The sequence below is a fragment of the Bombus pyrosoma genome, linkage group LG15 (genome assembly GCF_014825855.1).
Source record: "Bombus pyrosoma isolate SC7728 linkage group LG15, ASM1482585v1, whole genome shotgun sequence".
NCBI classification, from domain to species: domain Eukaryota; kingdom Metazoa; phylum Arthropoda; class Insecta; order Hymenoptera; family Apidae; genus Bombus; species Bombus pyrosoma.
Genome location: NC_057784.1, coordinates 9018419 through 9044900, shown reverse-complemented (window position 1 = coordinate 9044900; position 26482 = coordinate 9018419). Strand labels below are relative to the sequence as shown.

General features: G+C 31.1%; 6 protein-coding genes and 1 long non-coding RNA gene across 12 annotated transcripts; 2 read left to right on the top strand and 5 right to left on the bottom strand.

Moving 5' to 3' along the window:
- Positions 1–485: 485 nt before the first annotated feature.
- Positions 486–9545, top strand: LOC122575925 (E3 ubiquitin-protein ligase COP1-like). Of its 3 annotated transcripts, XM_043745447.1 has the most exons (9): positions 486–645; positions 1013–1128; positions 5846–5891; positions 6040–6203; positions 6301–6475; positions 6554–6878; positions 6933–7201; positions 7283–7461; positions 7538–9545. In XM_043745447.1, exons 2-9 carry the CDS (start codon positions 1086–1088, stop codon positions 7762–7764), a joined length of 1428 nt encoding a protein of 475 aa, XP_043601382.1. In that variant the 5' UTR covers positions 486–645; positions 1013–1085; the 3' UTR covers positions 7765–9545. The 3 variants fall into 3 exon arrangements, with proteins under 3 accessions (XP_043601382.1, XP_043601381.1, XP_043601380.1); XM_043745446.1 differs by lacking the exon at positions 5846–5891; XM_043745445.1 differs by lacking the exons at positions 5846–5891; positions 6040–6203; positions 6301–6475; ... (2 more) ...; positions 7283–7461; positions 7538–9545 and adding an exon at positions 1682–4388 and having other exon boundaries at positions 620–645.
- Positions 9076–13081, bottom strand: LOC122575935 (mediator of RNA polymerase II transcription subunit 28-like). Its single transcript, XM_043745464.1, has 4 exons — positions 12685–13081; positions 12217–12571; positions 11976–12154; positions 9076–10211 (listed from the first exon to the last, which is right to left on the bottom strand). Exons 1-4 carry the CDS (start codon positions 12742–12744, stop codon positions 9993–9995), a joined length of 813 nt encoding a protein of 270 aa, XP_043601399.1. The 5' UTR covers positions 12745–13081; the 3' UTR covers positions 9076–9992.
- Positions 13082–13117: 36 nt separating this feature from the next.
- On the top strand, positions 13118–18190 carry LOC122575930 (TGF-beta-activated kinase 1 and MAP3K7-binding protein 1-like). 3 transcript variants are annotated; one of them, XM_043745456.1, is made up of 8 exons: positions 13118–13141; positions 16057–16093; positions 16164–16243; positions 16317–16554; positions 16646–16778; positions 16851–17091; positions 17169–17425; positions 17490–18189. In XM_043745456.1, exons 2-8 carry the CDS (start codon positions 16062–16064, stop codon positions 17937–17939), a joined length of 1431 nt encoding a protein of 476 aa, XP_043601391.1. In that variant the 5' UTR covers positions 13118–13141; positions 16057–16061; the 3' UTR covers positions 17940–18189. The 3 variants fall into 3 exon arrangements, with proteins under 3 accessions (XP_043601391.1, XP_043601390.1, XP_043601392.1); XM_043745455.1 differs by lacking the exon at positions 13118–13141 and having other exon boundaries at positions 16047–16093; positions 17490–18190; XM_043745457.1 differs by lacking the exon at positions 13118–13141 and having other exon boundaries at positions 16056–16093; positions 16169–16243; positions 17490–18188.
- LOC122575936 lies at positions 13393–15634 on the bottom strand. The gene is made up of 4 exons (XM_043745465.1): positions 14980–15634; positions 14382–14756; positions 14107–14319; positions 13393–14034 (listed from the first exon to the last, which is right to left on the bottom strand). The coding sequence occupies exons 1-4, from the start codon at positions 15288–15290 to the stop codon at positions 13518–13520; spliced, it is 1416 nt and encodes a 471-aa protein (XP_043601400.1). The 5' UTR covers positions 15291–15634; the 3' UTR covers positions 13393–13517.
- An 81-nt stretch (positions 18191–18271) lies between the features above and the next one.
- LOC122575927 (4-hydroxybutyrate coenzyme A transferase-like) lies at positions 18272–20336 on the bottom strand. 2 transcript variants are annotated; one of them, XM_043745451.1, is made up of 6 exons: positions 20000–20336; positions 19750–19902; positions 19431–19670; positions 18955–19359; positions 18601–18867; positions 18272–18462 (listed from the first exon to the last, which is right to left on the bottom strand). In XM_043745451.1, the coding sequence occupies exons 1-6, from the start codon at positions 20166–20168 to the stop codon at positions 18272–18274; spliced, it is 1425 nt and encodes a 474-aa protein (XP_043601386.1). In that variant the 5' UTR covers positions 20169–20336. The 2 variants fall into 2 exon arrangements, with proteins under 2 accessions (XP_043601386.1, XP_043601385.1); XM_043745450.1 differs by having other exon boundaries at positions 18601–19359.
- A 139-nt stretch (positions 20337–20475) lies between these two features.
- On the bottom strand, positions 20476–25716 carry LOC122575929 (4-hydroxybutyrate coenzyme A transferase-like). The gene is made up of 6 exons (XM_043745454.1): positions 25281–25716; positions 22393–22545; positions 22043–22282; positions 21558–21962; positions 21220–21486; positions 20476–21151 (listed from the first exon to the last, which is right to left on the bottom strand). Exons 1-6 carry the CDS (start codon positions 25477–25479, stop codon positions 20967–20969), a joined length of 1449 nt encoding a protein of 482 aa, XP_043601389.1. The 5' UTR covers positions 25480–25716; the 3' UTR covers positions 20476–20966.
- LOC122575937 lies at positions 23053–24067 on the bottom strand. Its single transcript, XR_006319591.1, has 3 exons — positions 23827–24067; positions 23371–23458; positions 23053–23273 (listed from the first exon to the last, which is right to left on the bottom strand). It is a non-coding gene; the product is annotated as an uncharacterized LOC122575937 (long non-coding RNA).
- Positions 25717–26482: the final 766 nt, after the last annotated feature.

The following is a 26482-nucleotide window of genomic DNA, read 5'->3' as shown; positions in this document are numbered from 1 at the left end:
TATTATAACTTTAAAAATGCAAAAAATCGCATAATGCACATAATATGCAATAATATATAAATATCCGAAATAAAATACTTATAATATTTAGTAAATGAAATAAATCCTCATTTTTTTTAGTTCGTAAAAATGTGAACTTGAATAAAATTAAGGATATATATCTGATAACTAAATTATACAAAATATCTAATTTAACATTAATTGTTCGATAGCGCAAAAAGGAGAAGAAAAGAAAAACATAGAATTGCAGATTGTTTCTTGGAAACAGAAATCGCTTGGGTGTTTTATCTTTTAGCGGAAAAACTTTTTACCGGGAGCAAACTTTTAGGTGAGATGACTAAACGGAAGTTGGTGTCGCCACACGAACATGCTACACGAGGCATTAGAGTCGCGAATCTATAACATAAGTGACCAAGATATCTATATAGATATCGTATCTTTCTAGTACAGTGTGTACACGTTCATGCGTACACATACATTCGCATATGTACACACAGATATATATATATCTATATAGTCATACGTATATATATCACACCTAAGTGCTCTCTTGAACAAATTATGGCATTGTCTCTTATCAGGGGTAAGGGTCTACAATACGGAAATTCGCAGTTACGTTTCTTATCTTGTATTTCGACCATGAAGGTAATTATAATGTTATTTATTCCTTAATCGAATAGTATTCGCTGCTATTATTTCATTAGATAAGTGGTATATGTCTATTTTACGAAGAAATTGCCGAAACGAGGAATTTTCAGTTTGGTATTCAACATCGTAGAAGGAGAAGTGGGAGAAATACTTGATTGAGATATACAAGTTATTAATAGTTTTATTGAAAAATGTATTATAAATTTTCTCCTTTCGCTTTTTTCTTTTCTTATCGAAAGAAAACTTTCCGAGAGGAGAACGAATGAATTTGTTTTGTGAGGCTATGATTCGATATATGTACTGTGTCGTATTCTAAGATTTCTATACTTCGATACTTAATTTCTGATATCTAAATTTCCAACAGAAAGGATTGGTGCTCGGTCTATACGAAGCAGAAGATGAAAACAACGTTTCATTGACTCCCACAGCGGCTAAATATGATGAACTCGTTAAAGGAAAACTGCAAAAACATATTTTGTTGTAAGTTGGAAATTTTATTAATGATCTGTAACATATTTTGTACCGTAATCAGATCTTTTTGTATCACATATTTATGTAAAAATCTGTGTTAATATTCTTTTTACTAAACATATTTTTTTTTCATATAATATGTGAAACCAGATCATAGATGTGTGTCCATAATTCAGGTATAAGTACCGTATACCTAAGATTGAACCGCTTTCCTTCAAATCAAGCAAGTACTTTTATCAATTCATGATAAATCAAATGTAAATAGTAAATGACATTGATTTATGATAAGTGACCATGCAAAGTATAGTTTTACATATTATTATTTCTATAGTTTTGTTTTGCATATCATATGGATTAACATTAATGAATATTAAATCTTTTATTCATAGTTCCAGCCTGAAACAATTGTCATAATGCTGCCTGAGCTTTTATATATAATATTCAGAATTGCTTTTTCTTTGTTCTTTTGAAAAGTTTACATAAAGTATTTTCTTTTAACAAAATTGAATTTAAATGAAATTTATGTCTTATGAGCTCACTGGCATTATTTTCATTGTTTCAGGAGAGACTAGACTGAGAGACGATATTGTACGCATGATATGAAGCAAAACTCGCTGCACAGAAGGAGTTACCAGACACATATTTTGTTATATAAAAAATTTTAACAGTATATTATTTGTAAAGCAATTATTTCTATAGTTCGGTTATTAATCAAGTAAAATCATCTATTGGAAGAGCTCATACAAAACTTTAAAAAGTATGAGATTTAAAAAAGCAGATTAAAATTACCAGATGTATCTGAAAATAATTAAATGTATTCTAAGAAATATTATTCAATTGAGGAAAAAGATGTCAGCTATCAATGATAGTAATTTGGGAAATGATATTCCTGGAAGCAGCGGAGATGTAGGTGAATGTAGTGGTAGAATGAGTAAACAAAATCACTCAGCAAATGTTCTTCATAGAATTAGTGGTACACTTGAAGATAAAAATAATGATTATCTATGTCCTATTTGTCTTGAAGTAATTGATGAAGCTCATATCACACGTTGTGGTCATACATTTTGTTATCGTTGTATAATAAAGTCTTTGGAAGCCAATGGTCGTTGTCCAAAGTGTAGCTATGCGTTAACTCAACAAGATATTTTTCCAAACTTTCTATTACATGAATTGATATCAAAATATAAAACTAGAATTAAGGGTCTTGCTGAATTAGGATCTTCTTATGCAGCTGATGGTAGACACAGAGTAGTAGGTACAGATTTATCTATACCAGCACATGATGGTTTAAGAGATATTATAGCTGCAGAAAGTGCTAATCTAACATTACCAGATGTAAATGTAATGCTAGAAGTACTAACACAAAGAAAACATTTACTGGAAGCAGAAACATGTACAGCACAAAATAAATTGCTACATGAATTTTTGAAGCATCTATTGCAACAAAAAGAAGAACAAAAGAATCAGTTACAAAAAGAGATAGCATTGATTAAGAAGGATATGGAAGAAGTTGAGAATATTCTAAGAGATGTTCAAAATAAATGTCCTAAAGTAGAAGATTTGAAAAAATCCAGTGAGAATGATACTGCACAGGTATCAGCTATAAGAAAAGAAATGATTGGTCTTATAGATATAATTGATTCGAACATGGTAAAACCAAATGAAAAAGCAAGTGTTGTTGGAAGCGAAACCTTTATTAATCCTACAGGAAGTAAAAAACAAAATGATTATGCAGTAGGATCTACTTTAGCTGTACGTAGAAAGAGGATGCATGCTCATTTTGATGATTTTGTTCAATGCTATTTCGATTCTCGTGCTAAGGAACTACTCCTTGGGCATAAATCTCACAGTCAAAGTGATTCATGGCAAGGTACTAGTTCAGGACTTGATGTTTTTAGAGAAAACCTTGTTAAATTCTCTAGATATAAAGCATTACGTCCATTAGCAACTTTGAATTATTCGTCGGATATTTTTAATAACTCCACTATTGTTTCAAGCATTGAATTCGATAAAGATAATGAATTTTTTGCTATAGCTGGAGTTACAAAACGTATAAAAGTATTTGATTATAGTGCTGTAATAAGAGACACTGTAGATATACATTACCCCTGTGTTGAAATGGTATCTAGCTCCAAAATATCATGTGTTTCATGGAACTCCTTTCATAAAGGAATGCTAGCATCATCTGATTATGAAGGAATTGTAACAGTATGGGATGCTGCAACTTGTCAGAGAACCAAAACATTTCAAGAACATGAAAAAAGATGTTGGTCTGTTGATTTTAATGATGTAGATACTAAACTTATAGCATCAGGTTCAGATGATGCTAGAGTGAAGTTATGGTCTTTGAACAATGATCATTCCGTGGCTTCTTTAGAAGCAAAAGCTAATGTGTGTTGTGTAAAATTTAACCCACGTAGTTCATGTCACTTGGCATTTGGATCTGCAGACCATTGTGTCCATTATTATGATTTACGTAATATGAAGGAAGCACTCTGTATTTTCAAAGGCCACCGTAAAGCTGTTTCATATGTTAAATTCATTAACAAAGAAGAAATAGTATCTGCAAGCACGGATTCGCAATTAAAAATGTGGAATATCAATAATCCACATTGTCTACGTTCATTCGTCGGACATGTAAACGAGAAGAATTTTATAGGTCTTACTACCGACGGTGATTATGTAGCATGTGGGTCAGAAAATAATGCACTTTATGTGTACTACAAAGGACTTTCCAAACAATTGTTCTCATATAAATTTGATGCTGTTCGAAGTATATTAGAAATACAAGAAAGAAGAGAAGAAGATCTGAATGAATTTGTGTCTGCAGTTTGCTGGAAACAAATGTCCAATGTTGTGGTAGCAGCAAATTCTCAAGGGACTATTAAAATATTAGAACTAATTTAAAATTAGTTATGAGTTCTATGATCTTTAGCAGATATATATATATATATATATTTTGAAATTTATTCGATTAAGTGCTCAGACACAAATAACAACGAGAAGTGGAAATTTATTCTAAATGTTATAGTAATTTGTTGTAAGCAAAATTGAGAAAACTTCTACATATAGAAATTGCTAGAGACTGACTTATTTGAGAAAGTAATACTCTGAATATCAAGCAGCACAAATACTTTTCTCTCATTATATTTTTATTAAACATATGAGTACTGTTACTTGTATTACACTTATTTAATTGTTTTGCAGTTTAGATATATTTTAAGAATAGACTGAATTTTAATAATAAATAGTTCATATAAATATATTAATGATATACGCGTGCATCTAATAATTTTTATTATAGAAAATGGCCTTCTAAAACATTATATAATTTAGTTATATTTTATATTTCCTTAAATTAATGTATTTGCACAGTAATTATTAGCACAATTCTAGTGTAATAAAACATTTTTATTAGGTAAATTTCATTACCATTATATTATTATTAACCGTATTTTTTCATTTTTTGTTTTTGGCCATAATTAATCTTATGTAGTAATAATATTTTTTCTTAATTAAATCTTATAAGTTATCTAATATTTAATATAGATTTTTTTAGCTTGATAAATATGATTTATGAATGTTAAATAAAATATAAAATTTCATTATTCTAAACAATTTAAGATGTGGAAAATATTTTTGTGACTTGTAATGATATGTAAAAAAGAAAAATATTTTAAATTGCTTATAATAATCGTCACATAAGAATGTAATTTTGATCACGTGCAGTGTGATTCTTATAATAAATCTTGCCAAAGTAGCCTAATAGATTATTAAATTCAGAACAGTAGAAATGTATAAGTTGATATCACAAGCAATGTTAATACTATCTGTTCAATTCAATTTAATGTGTGCCAAGAACATCACATCAGTAAGGAAGTAGTAAATGTGCTTGAATTGCATTAAGTTCCTACTATCAGTGTTACTATCACTATTTTTATATATTAGTATCAGAGCTAAGGAAAGACAGAATTTATGATGAAAAGTAGTAGATTGTTAATATTTTTTAATTATAAAGGCATGTTCATTATTTTAGAAATAAATAAATTATACGTAGTTACAATTAATGATAACTTCCGTGAAAAATAATACCACTTATTTGATGTAATAATTCTATTGAGGAAAGAAGAAAAATTTATTTTCTATTAAATGTTATTTTACTTAGCTCTGAATAGTATGTTTTAAGTAAATCTATAACATGGCTCATATTTCTAAATATCAATGTGTCAATTTTTAATAGTTTCTTTACAATTTACATAATAATATTTAAGCAAATGATGTTACAAATATGAAACCCCATGGAAAATCTACATACTTAAAACTGTATATATACATAAATGAAGAATCAAATTATTTGGTAATAAGAACATAGTGTTACACTGTACTGCATTATATTCGAAGATAATTCTTTACTGTTGTAAATTCTTATTAATATCAAAATACATTGGAAATGATTGTCATGCCTACCATTTATGTATTATGAGTGCAAATCAATTGTCTCCACTATAGATCAGAGAATATAGTTGTGAGTTAATACATAGTTATAATATCGTGAAAAATAATTGTAATTTTAATCCAATTAATAATTAGAACGATTATTAGAGACATTAGAATAATTTTAAAGGACTATGTTCTAGGATATATATATATATATACACATGTATATATATGTATATATATATATGTAAAGAATAGTATATTTTCAGATTGTATTTTAAAATTGCAGATGCTCTAGCATGTGCTAATAGATGTCCAAGATGCCTAGAATTATTGTAAGAAATAAATTCATGAACTTGTGTCTCAGTATGTCCTTCAAAAATTTTTTTAATTTCATATATACATTCCCCCTCTTGTTTTAATAATATATATTTTATTGGATAAATAATTTTAAATAATATTTCAATACTTGTACCACTTCAGAGCAGGTCCAAAAATTCCCAAAGGTCATGCTAGAATATTTTGGGGTTTGGATGAGAAGGATTACGTTGGAATTGCAGTTGTTGGTCTTGGAAAAAAGAATCTTGGCATTAATCAGCTTGAAGAAATACATGAAGGAAAAGAAAACATACGTATAGCTGCAGCAGGTAAATATTCTTTATATGAAAATCAATGTGTTTACATACAGTAATAGGAACATCCTTTTCATTATACTTTAATAATAATGTTATAATGCTATATTAGCTGGATGTCGTGCATTGGATGCGGTTGAAATAAAAGACATACATCTAGAAACATTAGGAGATGCTGAGGCTGCAGCAGAAGGAGCTACATTATCAACATGGTTCTATCAAGGCTCAAAAAATAAGGAAAAACAGAAAATTCTTCCAAAAGTTTCGTTATATGGGCAAGAAGGAGAGTAAGTAATACATTCTTTCTTTTTCTTTTTGTATATTTATTTATATTATGGTAGTGTAAAGAAAATTATTTTTTCAAGGGAACAGTGGCGTATTGGGAGTATTAAAGCTCAGGCTCAAAATTGGGCACGCCATTTAGCAGATACACCAGCCAATTTAATGACACCTACAATATTTTCGGAAGAAGTACAGACAGTTCTCACTAAATTAGGAATTACTGTAAAAGTTCATAGTAAAGAATGGGCAGAACAGAAAAAGATGGGTTCTTTCCTTAGCGTATCTCACGGTAGTTGTGAGCCACCGAAGTTCGTTGAAATTTGCTATAAAGGTGCTGATGATAATTCTCAACCAATTGCGTTCGTTGGAAAAGGTGTTACTTTCGATGCTGGCGGTATCAGTCTTAAGGTAAAGTAATTGTAAATTAATACATTTAGTGTAAATAACATTATATAACTTTAGCCTCCAGCTGATATGGACGAAATGCGTGCTGATATGACTGGTGCTGCATGTGTAGTAGCTGCTATTCGAGCTGCTGCTGAACTTAAATTAAAATTGAATCTTATTGGTTTGATACCACTTACTGAAAATTTGCCATCTGGAACTGCAACTAAACCAGGAGATGTTGTAGTTGCAATGAACGGGAAGAGTATTATCGTAGATAACACCGATGCTGAAGGCAGACTTATTCTTGCGGATGCACTTTGTTATGCTCAAGAATTTAATCCAAGGTAACTGTTGCATCAATTAGGAAATATATAACAATTGATACAGTGGTATAGATATTCTTATTAAATACTTTTCATATACAGTTTTATCTTGGATCTTGCAACACTAACTGGTGCAATGAGAATTGCTTTAGGAGGAGCAGCAACTGGAGTTTTCACAAACAATAGTTCACTGTTTGAAAAACTAAGAAATGCAGGCACTCTTACTGGTGATAGAGTATGGAGATTTCCACTTTGGCAGCATTTCACAGATGAAATGACAAGTAAGAAAATAATTCAGTTAATCAATATTTTTAACTTTGAAGTGTAATATATTGAATAATATGGTATCAATTGCAGAAAAAGTTAAATCAGCTGATATAAGAAATGTTGCGAGAACGAAAGGTGGTGGTTCATGTACAGCCGCTGCTTTCCTACATGAATTCATCTCGAACAATACACCATGGATGCATTTAGATATTGCAGGAGTAATGGGCCCTGGACCTGATAAGTTACCATATGTACCAGCTGGAATGGCAGGTCGTCCGACCCGCACGCTGATCCAGTTTTTGCAGGCATTGTGTTAAAACTTACAACTATTTTAAGTTGTATGATGCAAGTTTATCTATTTTTATATATACGTATACATATATGTATACACGCATGTATATATATGTATATATAACTTTGTTCTATCTATACATACACATATACACAATATTATATATATACATATATTTTATCCACGCTTACCTCCCGTTTGACATTCTGACATTTATACAAAATGACTAAAGTCGATACAACGAATTAAGTACATGCATCGGAATGTACAGAGTTATCCACTTATTTTGAAACCCACGCTCGTGAGAACATATGAGAATGGTAACAGTGTAACATATACGTTTACTACTACAGTCAAATATCGCTCGCAATCTACAAGCTGTTGCTAGAAGTACTTTAAATTTGATATTACAATAAAGACGGTCGCTGAGAAAGGAAGTGTCGCATTTTTGTCTGACGATTTCAGGTCTCTACGCGTCCCCGAAAACTTCGAAACAAGCAAGCGTATTTACTTCTGTCCCACATGTAATCAATTTTTTTCTCCTTTTAGTATCTGGTACCTCTAATTATGCTTACCTGAAATTTAGCTGAAATGTAATTTTTTTACTTAAAATTGTATTCATCTGCCATCAGTTTCATCTAACATAAACAACTTCCAATTCAGGCTTTGCTGCGAGGGTTTAATTAATTTCTATTTTTTTTACTCAGTCTAAATATGAATTCCGTAAGGTGTTTTATTATATATCAATCACCCACTTTATTCTTATATTCAACAGCAGAACAATTAAAAATCAGATAGCGATCGTCTTCTCCTTATTGTGACGTCAAATTTGAAGTCCTTCGGCGATTACCAAATCACATTGTCTTTCGCCTAATTATACTTCTAGCAACAGCTCATAGGTGGCGAACGACATTTGTTTGTAATAGTAGTGTATATATATAATGTTGCTATTCTCATATGTTCTCGCGAACGCGGGTTCCAACTTAAGTGAATAACGTTGTATAAGAAAATCGAATCACATGCTATTTATAAAATTCGTAGTCATTGTATTTGTGTACAGAATTATATCTTTACAGTACAGCAATACCTAGTACAAATATGGTGAATCTTCTTTTGTACAGCTCGCTTTATTCACATTATATAAGGTGTGTTACATTTACTGAAACAATTAAAGACAGTGTCAGTGACTATCAATAATCATAAAGGAATAGGAAAGATTTAACAATATCAAAAAGGTCTGATTGTACGACGTCGTATAGAATAGAATACAATATACTAAATTTGTACAAAGTATAGCTTAATATAATAGAGATATATCTATGGGAGGTATATTAAATTTTGGGCAATTTATACTTTATTTGTGTTGCATTTAAAATACATAATTTTGATCAATATTGTGTAAACTATTACACGTAATTTGTAAGGGTGTTAATAACTATTTGAACTTAATATAATAAAATACAATATGACTTATTGTATGGAAAGTCGTACTTCTAATTTTATGTACATGTAAAATTTATGTTAACGCTTTGACCATTGCAATTTTCTTATGTACAGTTTCTGCTGCTCATCCCCTTGAACAGTTTAAAAGGACATATGTACTGATTATTTTATTTCACGAATACACCATATGTTCTTTATGTAATTTTCCAATTATTATTACATAAAGAGAAAATATAAAATACCAAAGTAAAAAGTCAGCAATTTACAGAATGAACACAAAATATTTTTCCAGAAATAACTGAATGGTATTATATGTTCATTATTTATACTGATATACGATTTAATAAAACTGGCATTATTTAATTATCATTTTTTAATTAAAATCCTGTTTTTTTTAAATAATTAATTAAGATGCATCGCGCACATTTTTTAATGTACATATTTATATAACCATATTATAAAATTGCGTACTAAACATTAACTTAACAAAGCGCTCCGCCCTTTTACTAAAGATAGTATAAACCTATACGATTGAAAACAATTTTCTGCGACCGCAATGATTTTAGTTATAGGAACGATATCTTACAATAACAAATTAATTTGTTACATTCATGTACAAGATGGTGGAGGCTGCTGCTGTGGAGAGGGAAGGGGCGCTGCCGCAGCAGCTGCAACTGCGGCAGCAGCAGCATACGACGACGGGTCCGAAGTATCGAGAAGTGGTGGTGGCGGAGGTAAACTGCCTCCTCCGCCTCGTCCTCTTCCTCGGCCTTTTCCTCGACCCCGACCCCGGCCCCTCCCCCTTCCGCGTCAACTCCGCCTTTCGGGCATTCCTATATTGCTCGTTGTCTTTTCCAGGAAAGCGAGAGGACCCTGGAGAGCACTACTTCCTACACCTGCGACGGGAAATCCACCCCGTGTACCAGTCACACTTACTCCTCCTTGTGTCATGAACATTCCTTGTTGTCCAACTGAGACCCCAACTCCTTGAAGACCCGATGTGGGAGGTGCACCAGACCCTTGTTGTACCTGCAATTTTACGTCACATATATATTCTATCATTATATTCTTATCAATATACATTTGATATAAACAATTTTTTGAACATAAATTTTATTGTATCATAGAAAATGATGCTAAATAAAAACTAAGCATTTAGGAGGATCAAAGATAGCAGTGAAATGATTAAAAGATGAAAATCTTAGAAATGCTGTACACAAATGAAACACACATGCAATATACTTGAATATGTAAGTCTATAGTGAAATTAAGAGTTCCGATCCTTACAAGCCAGTAGGATGTATTAGGAACAGTAATTAGGGAAATGAAAGAAAGCACAATGTTTTTTGCCATGAATAGAGATTTATTCTGCAAACATCTACTTGCATGTAAAAACATAAGTAAAATGGCATAATCTTTTTTCGCTTTTATGAATAGCTGCAATATTTTAATTCAATACTATGTCTAAACATTATATTAAAAAAGTACATGTCAATTCATAAAATTTTTAAGAATAAATAAAATAAATTTTTTGACATGTAATTTTCATAATTTACTATAAATTAAGTTTTTATATGTCTTTCCTTGGTAGCTCTTACATTGATGCAAAATACATGCATACATGTTTACATGCAGAAGATATTCATTATATTATAAACAAGGAAATTTATAAATATTGAAAAATATGTCAAATTTATAACAATTTTCAATATGTGATATAAATAATTATACTATGTTATATGAAAGAAAATATATAAACAGATGTGTACATATTTGTGGGGTATATAGTTTAATTTTGAATAATTATGAGATGATATACTTTTGAAGTATCACTACCTGTTCCTAATATATTTAAAGGTAGTAGGGATTATTAGGTATGCTATTAATGTTAAGCAAAAGTAATATGCTTATTTTTCTTTTATTATTGCCATTATCAGATTTATTATATCAGTTTTTGGCTAAATATTTGTACACATTTTAATAGCAATTATTTTGGCACCATTTTACAACATATTTATGTAAGTGTATCTATTTAATACTTTCCTTTCTTATAAATGAAATTTGTTTTTGTAATTTTATATCGCAGCTACTAAAAGCACTTCAAGTTTTTAGTTTTTACATATTACATTTCTGTCGATAGGAATTATATAAGGCACTGATTATATGCAACACTGGTACACGTTGCCTTTGTGCAATAGGACTGAACGATTTTGTGTCCTGAATAGCTGTTACTTCAAAAAAAAAGGAGCAAAAATAGTTTCTAAAATTGTGATAAGTATTTCAATCACAAAAAGATTACTTTATAATTTAATCTATTTATATACATTTTATCATTCACACACACATGCATACACACAGATACATACAATCATCCAGCATTAATATTCATTCAGTTTTAAATTGTAACAAATAATATAGAAATCTTGTAATAATAAATATACCATTTTGAAATGAGAACATTACGGTGAGTATAAATAAGCTTGTGATATACGTGTATGTGTAACTGCAATACTTTGTATAAACAAATTCAATAATTTACAGTATTGATAATGTTTGAATTCTTTTTACAACTAAAGTGAGACAGATCTTAAAGACATGAGACTTAAGATGTAACTTCTAACTATAACTGCTACAGCAAAAGTAGCTTTCTGTAAATATACAATTTTCGCTGCCGCACATTTTTTCTTTTTAAATTGCATGTGATATTTTAAAAAAAATTTTTCAACGCTAACTTTAGACAGCTGCCTGAATACAGGAGTTTCAGCTTTGTTCGTAACGGTATTACTTAAATACCTGTTGCTGATGAAGTTGTTGCTGTTGCATTTGATGTTGTTGTAGATGTTGCAACTGTTGTTGTTGCTGTTGGAGTTGCTGCTGATGCTGTAATATTTGCTGTTGTTGTTGCATCGTTGCATTTCCACCTCCATTGGCACTTTGTTGGTTCTGTCCAGTTTGAGTACCATTTGGTAAACCTAAAGTGCGTTAAAATTATTTACTACATTATCATTCCTTAACATTTTTTTATGATTCTTACCATTAGGTGCTGGACCTTGAGCTGGAGACTTTGCCCAGCCTTGTAGATCTGCCAATAAATTCTGCCATACTGTAATTTTGTCATAATGCCTTTTTATGAGATCTTCTTTACGTGCTAATTCTACTCTAAGATCATTGATATCTTCTTTTATTACTAATTCTGGTTTCAATGCAGACAACAAAAATCGTTTCTGCAGAAAAAAAGCTTCCATCTGTCTTGCCAGATCTATAAATCTTAGCGTGACCTGTTCAACTTCACTACGTGCTTCTTCTTTATCCACAGTCAAACCACCTGACACTCCAATTCCATTGTTTCCTAACCCTTCGTCTTTCGTTATTAATATACTCAAACATTGCTGCAAAGTGTATTTTATGTTAAAACAAAACGAATGAAAGAAAAAACAAATCTGTAATTTTGCCAAAATATCATTTTAAAAAATTATATTAGAAGATATTACTTATATTATACCTGAAATGCTTCTTCAAATTCGTCGATGAGATTACCGTTACCGTTAGTGGGTGTCGCCATTATACTCGTAGTACTTATATATAAATATAATTAATTGTCAATTATAATTAATTAATTTTTAGGGTACGTCCATTATAAATATTTGAAATATGTACAATTAAGAAGTCTACGATAGATATGCACGTGTCAAGCAAATAAATATAATAATAGTACTCCATAATTAAATAAAATTTCACGCACAACTGTTAATAAATATTACATTCGGCACAGAAAGTTCTTGACAATTTTTTAAATTTTAAATCGAAATAGTGAGAGTAACGAAACATGTTACTAAATTTGTCGATCACTCATCTTATGCACTTGTTTACCATGTATTTACATCTACCACGTTAGTCAAAGCAAGTTAAAGTAACATTTCAAGTACGCGATAATCGATATATCTCGATTTCGATCATCAGTAATTTCATTACATATTACATTTTTCACTTTTTTATAAGTATTTTATTGGTTATTGATGATTAGCTATATTTATCAATAAATTTACATGGGTTATGCATAAATTTAGTTGAAAAATACAAACAATAAAAGCCTATTTTACGTATATATAAATGATATTACACAAATATAAATTTATGAATGACTCATTTTTTAATTAATAAAAAATTTTATGTTTAACAGCTTTTGTTAAATATGAAATTTTGGTGATTACACATTGCATTATTAAAAAATAATTATTACTATTATTATTATTTACATGTGTGTAGTAGTTATACATTATATTAGATATCAATATTTTACAACAAATTGTTATAAAAAATTGTATATGGTAAACTTTAGAAACGTATTAGGTCAGATTCTTCAAACTCTATTAAGTCTGGCATATCAGGTTCTGGAGGTCTTTTGTACCATGGGTCTTCCAATTCCCACAAGTCAGGATGTAAATGTTCTCTACCTGGTGGTGGTCCACATTGTGGGCAAGGAGGATAAGTTTGAACATCAAAGAATTTTTCTAATTGTTCTGGTTCAAAGGGTTCATATTGATAAGGTCTTTGTTGTCTAGGAATAGGAGAAATTTGAGCTTTTATTTTAGATGGACGAGGCATCGCCATGCCACTTTCATCTTCTTCCCAAGAGATATCTCTCTCTTGGTAAATTTCTTCTTCAAAAGGAATATCTAAATCTAATTCATCTGACATATGTTCTGCTGCTGCTATTCTTTCAAATTCTTCTTCCATTCTTTTAGCTGCTTCTCTTGCTTCCATGTCAGCTTTAAATTTTTGCATATATTCACGCGCAGCAATAATATCTGGGTGATCGATAGTATATTCAATGTCCTCTAACTCAGGGACTCTATAGAAATACCATTATTAGGTGTAATAGCTATAAGAGTTTTATTTAACTGTGCTTTATTTGAAGTATTACCGTATAATCTTTTTTTGTGGAGTGGGTTGATGTACAGGAGATACACGAGCAGAATCAAGAACAGTGGTGGGACGACTTTCATCTTCAAGATGAAGAGCATTTCCACCAACATTTGCAACTGCAATAACAAAATCTCTTCTAGCTTGTTGTAATTCTGTTAGTCTATTTTGTACCGCTGCAGATTCAGCAGCATCTTGCTCATCAAGAGTTTCACTATCAATGATGAAATATGTCATGTTATCATTACCAAAAGGAAAAGAATTTTATGAAATCACCTGATCACTTGAATCGAACGATTAGCCACTTGTGATACTATTTTTGATTCAGGATCCACATGTGGTTGTGATATGTTAACAATGGTAGTACGATCTTCGCTCACTATTCCAGGAGGTATCACAATATTACTAATTATTCCTTCACCAATTGGATCAGCCTGAATTATATCAGCATTCATCATTTTAGCTAATTCAGTAGTTTTTCTAGGTAGAGCTTTTGCAGGTAATCTTGGTGTCTTTGGAGTTTTTATGGGAGAAGGTAAACGACTGGCTACAGTTTCAAATTCTCTTCTAGATGGTGAGACTCCTCTTCGAGGAGTTGTAGCTGGTGTTATGCGCGGAGTCTTTCTACCTGGTGTTCTTTCCCTGCCCATCCTAATTTGAAGTAATTTTATACATAGTAATTTTATACATTAAATATATGGTAATGGAAATTGCAGAATTAGTTAATTTATTTTTTGTTATATTATTTAATATTTTATGAAATATTTTATGAAATAAATATGATATGAGAAACATAATTCAAATTAAAGAACTTGTTATCCATCTGACAAATATCATGTTGTTTGTTGCAATCAAATTTAACTATCATCGCGACCTGGCATCACCTCCTATTGGTGCAGGTGTCCTTTTAGGTGTTCGAACTGATGTAACTGATTCTTGCTTACGTTCATATTCTTCTTTAAATTTCTCAGCATGTTTTACTCTAGCTAGCATTGCTTTAGTCATTCCTGGTTTACTGAAGTCTACTTTTTTTGGCTCAGGTCTAACCATCCGCCTGCGTACTTTGAATGAGTCTCTTTGATGTCTGGATGCTGTATCTTCCTTAAGTTCGATATCTCTTATAAGTGATGCAGTTTTGGCCTGACGAAGTTGTTCAGTTTTTGTTAACTGAGGCCGTCGACTCATTTTCTCCTTTATAAATTAAAAGTAAAAAATATTAAATATTAATATTAATATCACATTCGTCGTATTTTTTGTACAAAAATACAGAAAAATATTTCCGTTAGAATACTCTATATGCAATAACCTGTTGAATAATTTATTTTCTTCTGTTAATAAATATTACTTTGGTTGATATTTTAAAAAGAGCCTTTTTACATCTTCATACTATCAAGTGTTTTGTAAGACTAGTAATCGTGATTCATTACGATGCGATTAAAAATTGTCACATATTCAATGTCGATTAATTTAATTGTTTATTAATTACTAAAATTTTTACTATTAATTGGTCGGGACGTCATATAATTTGGCAGGTAGGATAAAAGTTCGTAATAAGAATTGCTTTTGTTTTTTATGGCATATACCTGTTGTCTAAAAAACTAAAACTTTTACAAAATACAAAATAATACATATTCGTCTGTGATAATACATAGGAAATAAAAGATAAACTTATCGGAATATGAAGGAAAAGAAAAAATTGAAATAATCCATTTCGTAATGCAATACTAAATTTTTTACGTGCACATATACATATATTTTTATTTAATAACTTGTATATTATATAAATGTGTCGTTATATTATACGCATATATATATAGATAACCATGGATTAACTAATATAGATAATAAAAGCTTTAAATAGAATATAGTAATTGAAGAATAATAGAAGCCTTTTGAAATGTTTGATTTAAATTAATTTAATCGATTGTTGTGGATTTTTCGATATATTTAGTCGATATGAATCGATATGCAGTCGATATGTTAGAAACGTAAGTCCACATGTATATCAATTGAAATTTTTGTTGAAGTTACTTCATCTTCTTTAACAATGCCAACTAGGGCAGAACGCCCTAATTTGATACCTTTTCAGGATACTCAGTATAGTTGGACGGATGATTTGCCAGTATGTAAACAATCTGGTGCGTAAAAGTTCAATAACATAACCTAGAAACGGTCTTGTTTAATGTTTATACCTTTCAAATATTTTATTAGGTGTAGGATTTTCTACGAATATAATTTATCGTGAGGATGGGTATAGACAGGAGGAACATCCATTTGAAGATCGTAGCTTTCACTGTCGCTATGACGATTCAACTTTCCTTTATGGAGTATTTGATGGGCATGAGGGCACAAAAGTCGCAAATTTTGCTATGCAGCGAATGGCTGCAGAGATTTTACTTGGACAATTAAATGGTAAATCAACAGATGAAGAAGTTAAAGAAGTTCTTAGGTAATAAAATAAAGTACAGCTGTAATGAAGATTGTAAATTATGACTTACATTTTTGTAAGAAAAGTAAAGTTGTGGAATATATTAATATAGACAGGCGTTTATAGCTGTGGAAAGAGGATATTTAGATTCTATTGGAGACCTTTTGGCTGAACGGACCAGTTTGCAATTTGATATACCCGATGGATTAAACTCCTATGAAACTTATCAAAAGTTCCCGCATTTGGTTGGTTAAGTATATTATATTATACGAATTTTGAAAATATCAAATATTGTTTACATCTTAAGATTTTATTAGGTTGATAAGTTAAATGCTTTAAATTGTGAGCTATCAGCAGGAACTAGTGCAGTTGTAGCTCTTATATATCGTGGAAAATTATATGTTGCTAATGTTGGTGATAGTAGAGCTTTATTATGCAAAACAGATGCTAATCAAGTGTTAAGAGTTGTACAACTAAGTGTAGATCATGACTTAAGGAATGAAGATGAATTGTTAAGATTGTCTCATTTAGAATTGGATATTGATTCTATAAGGCAAGGTAATTTTTAAAAACCATATTTAATTTCAATATAATTCTTTAATTTTTGGGGTATTTAATAATAATTTATGTTAAAGGATCTCGTATTGGAAATCAGGAAACTACACGTTGTCTTGGGAACTATCTTGTCAAAGGGGGGTACAGAGAATTTGAAGAATTAGCATCTGCCACAGCAGAACCTGTCATTGCAGAACCAGAAATTCATGGCGGCATAGAACTTGATGACTCCTGTAAATTTTTATTGCTTATGTCTCGTGGTCTATACAAATCATTAGAGGAAGTAACTGGAGCTGATCAAGTTAATATAAAATTAATTAATTTTGCAGTTCAAGAGGTGCGAAATGATTATTGATCATACATACAGTAATATATTCTTATTCTCACAAAATAAATTTCAGTTTCAGGCACAGTCCACTTTAACAGGAGTTGCTCAAGCTGTTGTAGATAAAGTTGTAAGAATTCATCATGACATTAATATGAGTAATTTACAAAGTACAGTAACAACTGGTAAACGAGATGATATAACTCTTCTCGTGCGAAATTTTAATTTCCCGCTTCCTCATGCATTGAAAAGTCCAACTAATCAATCAGTCAGATTTAACCCAATTGTAGAATCTGCTCAGATTACAACAATGCTAGAGAACGAGTATTCAAGTACAAGCGTTACAGAAGAAAATTCCGATTTTTCAACAACTGAAACTTCATCAACATCAGATATGTATCCTTCTGGTGCAAAATCGACAAACAAAAACTCTAGAATTAAACCTTATGTTAATTTTTCTGAATACTATGAAAATGTTGAAAAGAGACGGCGAGAAGGAACATTACCAGAAGGTATCAATTTTTGAGAAATATTAAGTGTGCGCTATATCTATAAATTAAAAAATCACATTTGTATGTATATATATATACGTAAATATTACTTTGTCTTTTAAATAAGAATTAGAAATAAATAAATTATTTATTCAAATTGTATATGTATAACGAGTGATTCGTAAAAACAAATATCATGATAACAATTATAAGTCTTTGTTGCTCATTTCATTTTTTTCTATGCAAAAAAAGACATTCACGCAAAAATTTTATAACACAAACATTAAGGTAAAAAACCTTTTCTATGTGCAATGAGCATTAAATGATGTTACAAAATTTTATAAGCTATATAATTTTTACATATAAATTATAAATATTTCGTTGGATTAGATTTAAGTCTTTCAAATGCAGCTTTTTCGAGACATTCTCTATGATCAGGATGAGCAATTTGAATCAATGCATTTGCTCTTTGACGTAACGTTTTACCAAAAAGATTTGCTATACCATGCTCAGTAACTATGTAGTGTGCATGTGCTCTCGTTACCACGATACCACCTCCTATGAAACAGATTTCGATCGTATTTACATGATGACGATATGACTTTTGTATTTACAAACTATTATATTAAACATTCGTTTTAATCTAAATAAATGATTGTTTTTCATAAATGGTTGATATAAAATTCGTTTTCATACCAAGTTTGATTACTGGCTGAATTTTACTTTCTCCTTTACTTGTTACTGAAGGGAACGCAATTATGGCTTTTCCTCGACCATCCTGGCCCAATGCCGCACCTCGAGTAAAATCAAGTTGGCCACCAAATCCAGAGTACATTTTACAACCTAAACTATCTGAACATATTTGACCAGTAATATCCATTTCTATACAAGAATTAATAGCTGTCATTTTAGGTTGTTGTAATATTACTCGAGGATCGTTTACGTAATTAATTGCAAGCATTTCTACATAAACGCATAAATACTTTGTTATTTGTAGAATTAAGAAATTTTTATATATTAATAATTTAAAAAAATGACGCGTGTACACACCTACAAATGGATTGTTATGTAAGAAGTCGTATACTCTTTTTGTACCAATTGCCAGAGAACTGACCGTACGTCCTCTATGCTTTATTTTCATTTTGTTTGAAATATTCCCTCGTTCTGCTAAATCTACCATTGTATCACCAAGTATTTCTGTGTGGACTCCCAAGTCTTTATGATTACCAAGAGAACAGAGAATAGCATCAGGTATGTTACCAATCCCAAGTTGTAAGGTTGCTCCATCATCTATTAGCCTTTGTGCAATTATCTTGCCAATTTCTTGCTCAATCTCATTTGGTGGAGTACTAGCTACGCATGGTAAAGGACAGTCATATTTGACAGCCCAATCAATATGACTAGAATGAATAGCAGTATCCCCAAATGATCTTGGCATATGTTCGTTAACTTGAGCTGAATGAAGAAAAAAAAATTTTTATTGTTATTCAAATGTAGCGGTTATCTATTGCCAAATGCTTACTAACCAATAATAACTTTGGCTGAACTAATCGCAGCACGCGTACAATCCACGCTTACACCTAAAGAACAAAAACCACGAGCATCTGGGACACTGACTTGAATTAATGCAACATCTGGAATAATTCTCTTCTCGTAAAAAAGTTTTGGTACTTCGTGAAGAAATATTGGAATATAATCTGCTCTGCCTTCATTAACAGCCTCTCTAAGATTAGCACTGATGTAAAAGCTTACAGATCTAAAATGTTCTGAAAGATAATTATATTTTTATGAACATAATAAAGCGTAGCGATTATGTCTAATATTTTAAGTTATAAAATACTGTACTCTCAAATTCAGGACTTCCAAATGGTGCATCACCCTCGAGACCCATATGAATTAATCGTACTCCACGTAAATTATTACAAACACCATGTTCAGTCATAGCACGTATTAATTCATTAGGCGTTGCTGCACCTCCTTGTATAAAAACAAGATGCTCTGAAATAACATGAATTTAATGTATGTCTAGTCATAAAATAATATTTATATAAACCTGTTTAAGTATGGAAAAAGATAATCATACAATATTAAATACCTGAATTGATAATTTTCACTGCATCTTCTACGCAAACCCATCGTGGACATCGTTTTAAAGGTTGTAAGGGTTCTCGTATATGCCTCACACCGCACATATTAAAGGGTTTTGTCGGTAAAATTTTGCTAAATGTTGACTCCAAATTTCGACGAAAATTAAGTCCAAACATTTTGATAAAGGAAAATATATGAGACGTCAAAAAATATATAAACGATTAAAATTTGCTAAAACTTGTTGATGCAGTAGAGTATATACGGCAATTACGTCGAAATTTGGATGACACATAATCTAAAGAATTTCTTTAATCTTAAATGTCAGTTTACGTCAAATCACATTAGAACCGTTACCATCTCCACGATTAGTATTTGAATGTCGGATTTATCGGTATTCGATTTTTCAATTTTCTCGATATACATTCAGACAAACATTTTCGTTTTATGCTTTATTCAGTACAGATGGAAATAATTACAACGAAATAATATGTATTCTATATTTATTTTATTTTTAATTTATTGTTTCAAATGTTATGTACTTTCAATTACAATAACGTTAATTTACACAGGAACGTTTTCAAATTTCGTGTAAAAATTATTCGTTATTATTATATACTATCTTGGTTATCATCATTCATATTTCGATTGTACTTTTAATGTTAAATACCCGGTTAAAGTAAAAGCTTTCTTATTCCTATATCCTAAACGAATATGTTTTTGACTTGTCTAAAATGAAAGTCTTCACATAAATATTCAAAATGCAATTCGCTATAACGTGATGTTGAAACTCTATTTTTGATACTTCTTTTCTTAAGTTCATTTTACTGTTCTTTTAACAAGATAACATAAATTTAAAAAATCATGATATAATTTATCATAACTTTCCTCGATGCATACAAATGTTTATACTTATGAGAAACAACTATCACGAAATGCTATTAAAAGAAATCCTTCGAATATTCTTTTCAATTTGCTTATGGCGCTGGCATCACTTTTAAACGTGCAAATGCCGCTTTTTCTAACGCTTCTCTGTGATCGGGATGGGCGATTTGAATTAATTCATATGATCGTTGTTGAAGACTTTTACCGAATAAACTAGCAATTCCATATTCCGTGACCACGTATCGTGCAACTGCTCTGTTTGTAACAACACCAGCACCTTACAACGAACAACAAAAGTAGAGGTCTTGATCGAAACAAGAATACTTAATAATAATAATTACATACCTGACTTTAAGACGGGTTGAATTTTACTTTCACCCTTCGAGGTAACTGATTGTAATGCAATGATAGGCTTTCCTTGACGGTCTTCGCTAAGAGCGGCACCCATAATGAAATCTAATTGTCCTCCGAATCCAGAATACATCCTAGTTCCAATGCTATCAGAGCAAATTTGACCAGTAATATCAACTTCTATACATGAATTAATAGCCGTCATATTCGGTTGTTTGGCTATTATTTTTGGATCGTTCACGTAATCCACTACCAACATTTCTATAAAATCCATCAAGTGATATGTTTGTCCATGTTCATTACAAAAAGAAGACAGTATAAAATATACCTACCTATAAAAGGATTATTGTTCATAAAATCGTACAACTTCTCTGATCCAACACAGAACGAACCGACGATTCTACCTTTGTGCATTGTTTTGCGATTATTCGTTATACATCCCTTTTTCACTAACTCTACTACACCATCGCTAAACATTTCACTATGAATTCCAAGATTCTGGTGACTCGTCAGAAGCGACAGAACCGCGTCTGGTATGCTTCCGATACCCATTTGCAATGTGGCTCCGTCTACTACTAAATTTTCGGCGATATATTTACCGATTTGTTGTTCCTCTTTCGACGGCGGCTTCACGGGATGCACCGGAAGTGGTTTGTGATGCTCCACAGCGAAATCCAAATGGCTGACATGAATTATAGCATCGCCAAATGTTCTTGGCATATATTTGTTCACTAAAGCTGTAGATAACGAAGAAGAAGAATTAATCATAGGACAATTCTAGTATGTCGAGTGAGTTTGAGAAGATTCGAAAATTTACCTACGATGCGTGTTGAATTGCTCACAGCAGATCGTACACAATCTACGCTAGTACCAAGTGAGCAGTATCCATGGTGATCAGGTGGAGTAACGTGGATAAGGGCAATATCTGGTTTTATATATCCTTCATTAAATACTCGTGGGATCTCATGCAAGAAAATTGGAATGCAGTCGGCATGACCCGTTTGAACAGCTGGTCTCACGTTGCCTCCAATGAAGAAGCTGATGGATCTGAAATGTTCTGCATACAAAGCGCTATAATATGTAATCAAATATTCTTAACAATATGATTTTTGTTTCGATTTGCTATATTGGATCGACTAACGCGAAAGATATCACAATATCACTTACTTGCATTTTCTGGTTTAGCGAACGATGCCTCACCCTCAAGATGCATGTGAAACAATCGTACATTTCTCACGTCACATCGGGCACCATATTCAGTCATCGCCCTTAACAGTTCAGTAGGTGTAGCTGCTGCACCTTGGACAAATACGAGTTGATCTGAAAAATATAAAGAGGCTGTATAAAGCCTGCTTGGACTGGGAGTAGTAAACACTTTTAATTCAGTCGCTGCTAAGAACATACATACATATGTATAAATGTGCATACACGACGTATTCTATTTCAATGTTCTATTCGCTATAGAATATAATTATGCTTCTATAGTACTGTGAATATCTATAGATGTAAATAATAACATTTATTGTAGTATTTCAAAGATGACAGTCGTTTGTAAATGATTTATTCTAGCATTCTTCCGTCTTGAGAAAAGAGAAGTATATGTTCCGTATCTAACTAAATTTTACCAAATACGCTATTGTTTGTTTAATGTATACTCGAATGCTCATAGTTATCCTGATAAAAATTTGCTATCGTTGTAATTTATGTAAATTGAACATCATATGAGCTTATTGTGTACGTATATTTTGATTATGTGATAACTTCCGGGTTATAAATAGGAAAATGCTATATCTTAATAGGAATGATATTGATAAGTATTTTTTCAAATTTTGATAATACAATTTTTTATTCTACGCAATTTATAGATGATGAAGATTTTATAAATGAAAATTAGATCCGCAAGTACAATAAATGAAATTTGATCTATGCGTGATTGCGCGCTTCATCAAAACTAATAATGTTCGCCGATCAAAATGCATATTTGCTTGATGAATATGCGTGTCGAGGTCATCATTTTATATGATGTTCTATACTTGACAATTGTAACTCTATAAACAAGCGTATTAACTATTAATATTAACAGGCTACATATGATATGTATATGGTATTATATATACAGTGGTTGAAGAAGATATTTGCACATACCCTTTGCTTTCAATGACGCGTTTTTTATCAGATTCTTCATTTTATTTCCATAATATCAAATTTTTAGTCGCATGAACGTATGTAAATGCTATAATAAACACAATAGATAAATTATTTTTTATACTGCTTTTTATAACTGCTGTATAAAGTTCTTGTAAAGGTAAATAGCAGGAAATGTCGGATAAGAAATTATGTTGAAGTGAAAATTCCAGAGAAACTCCAGAGAAATTCCAGCTTTAGAACTACATAAATAATGATAATAAGGTTATATTATCATTATGCCGAACTATAGGTCGAATCAATTTTAAGTGATAAAAGTTATTGACTAACTACCGCTAATATAGCAAAAATGCTTGTAAGTTATTCAATTTTAAGTTATAATAATAATGTTTAAATAATAAAGATCTCATTACTGTAACATATTTTCGTATATTACATTTCAATTTTATTTCGTACAATATCTGAATTGCATAAATATTCGCAGTCTACGTATAACATCCCACTCTTGCAGGTTTCCGCACCGAATGACGGCCCTGCGCCACCCTAGGTGGTCATAGGGGCCGACACGCCGAGGAGGATCTGGATCTCCTCAGATTTGCACGACGGCCCAGGGGATAGCGTTGAGAGGGGTGGTCTCTCCCAATGCCCGAACTAACCAAGGAACGACTGCCTCAGACAGGAGAAGACGCAGGAGTGCTCCGACAGTAATTCGAAAGAGATCCCGGGGCATCCCAGCTGATCGTCAGGCGGTCCACCGTGGGGTTTTAGTCGGTAAAGTCCGACACTACCCCGCCGCTTTCCAGAAGAGCGGGCGGGGGGGTGTTCATGAGGATTTGCCCACGTACAAAAAAAAAAAGAAAAAAAAAGAAGTCTACGTATAACATATACATATGTACATATACATATGTATGTAGTATGTACATCAACATAAAAATCATGTTTTTCATTTTTCATACTGTAATTTTGATGACGTTTCATAAAATAATAAAAGTTTCAATGTGGAAATGTTCAATTACAATCGATTGATTAATCGATAGAATCGTTGGAAATTTCTGATCGGTAATGAATGTGTAACATGAGCTCTGTCTCTTTCTATTTCTCTCCCTATATAATCTGACAGCTATCAAATACGTCAGTATTAATCTGTTTAGATGACCCTTGAAACGCTGGTATGAAGCGTTCGTTGAAGAGTTCGTAAATGAAACATTCATATAAAATTTTAACTGGGAGTCTTAAACATAACAAATATATTACCTTCTTATATTAAGACGGTATAATTTGAGCATAAACAACCTTTTGGAAAAAGGACTGAATTTAAAAAAGAATATTTGACAGTTGATTTTAATTTATTGATAATTTGGTGTTGTAAATCTTATAATCTATTATAAGAATAATATTTTGAAGAAATGTTTTATATACAAACATGAATATGACAACCAATAAGAGCATAAGAGTAATAGATAATTACTAAAGTTGATGTGTTATTTAGACATGAGATAATGTTTAAATTTATAACCTGATAAAACGAACCTGATAAGATCACTAGCAATGTAAAAGATCTCAGATGATAAGAATAAAATTCGACATAATTTGGTATAAATTATTATTTACTTAAACAGAAAGATAAGATTAAGATCAGTATTGAAAATTTGCTTTGACATTTACTCTTCTTCGGAAACAAATATATAAATCTGAAAAATACGTTCTTCTTTCTATAGATAGGATAAGCGAGTAATTATGTCAAAAAGATCGTTGACATTTGGATTTACTCTTACAATACTTTGAGGTTAGTTTTCGAAAAGTATAATTTTTTCATTAAACAGTATGGCTTTAAAAAGGGAATTAAATAATGAAACAAAATATCCAATGTATTAACGTACACGTAATGTATTACGAGGAATAATAATTACCAGAATCTAATTCTGCTTTCTCGATCGCTTCATCGGCAGTTTTGAGCCAGCACGGTTCCTTGTCTAATATTGGCATAGAGGGTTCGTTCACGTACGTAAAATAGGTCTTCTTCGATGTTTGGGAACAGCACAGACGAGACGTAGTCGTCAATGTTTTAAGAGTTTTAGATAGATTGACTATTCGTTTAAGAGCCGCCATGGTTCAGTATAGTATTTTCCTGTCAGTGAAGCACGAGTACACAGTGTCGATTGGAACAACAATAAAAACTTATTTCTATAGATCGATTATACAATGATATACAAAATTTGAGTACTTAAAAAAATAATGTTAAGAAATCTTTTAGAACATTAGCTTAAACGAATCAACCTTTTTAGATTCACGTATATATCCTCGAACCAGCCGCCACCGTGTCTCACTGCACACTCGCACTTTCTCGGCGCGAAATTATTGCTGTCAGGTCCGCAACTAAAAGCAGTACCATTATGTATACATAATGAATTGGGTCAAGGCTAGAAATACACAAATTTTATAACATCTTGTCTAATTAAAAATGGACACTATATTTTTTATTAAAATATATGAGGAAATTTTAAATAACATGTTTGCGACAATTTTTTTCTGCCAGTTTTATGGATTTTATATTTGTAATACTTATTGAAATGTATTTGTTAAAATGTTACTCATTTGAAAAATTGAAGTATATAAATAAAAGATCCAGAATTAAAATAAGAAAAATGTATATAAAACTCTTTCTGTCTCTCTTTAATACTAATCTTTCTGAGATGAATTATTAAATATTAAGATTTCTATTAAAGTATTCATAATTGAATAAACCGCTATAACATGTAGCGAATAGTACATAATCCAAACAATGTACATATATTTAATAAAAGTTTACGATCTTTCTTCACAAATATCGCTTAATATTTTTTTTATGGTAGATTTATTTATAACACATATTTTTACAAGCTTTGTAGTTAATAAATATTCACTGAATTACTTAGTATAAGCCACGTGATCGCACGTGCCATTGCTTCTATCTTTGTCAGATACTTGCTATTTATTATATCTATCAATTTATCAAAGTAAAATTCATTTAATTGGAAAATTTCCTCATTTAAAAGTCCTCATAATTAATAAAAAATTTGTTCTTTACTCGTGTTGATGTATTTGATTAATTTTAGAGAAAATATTGGTAACA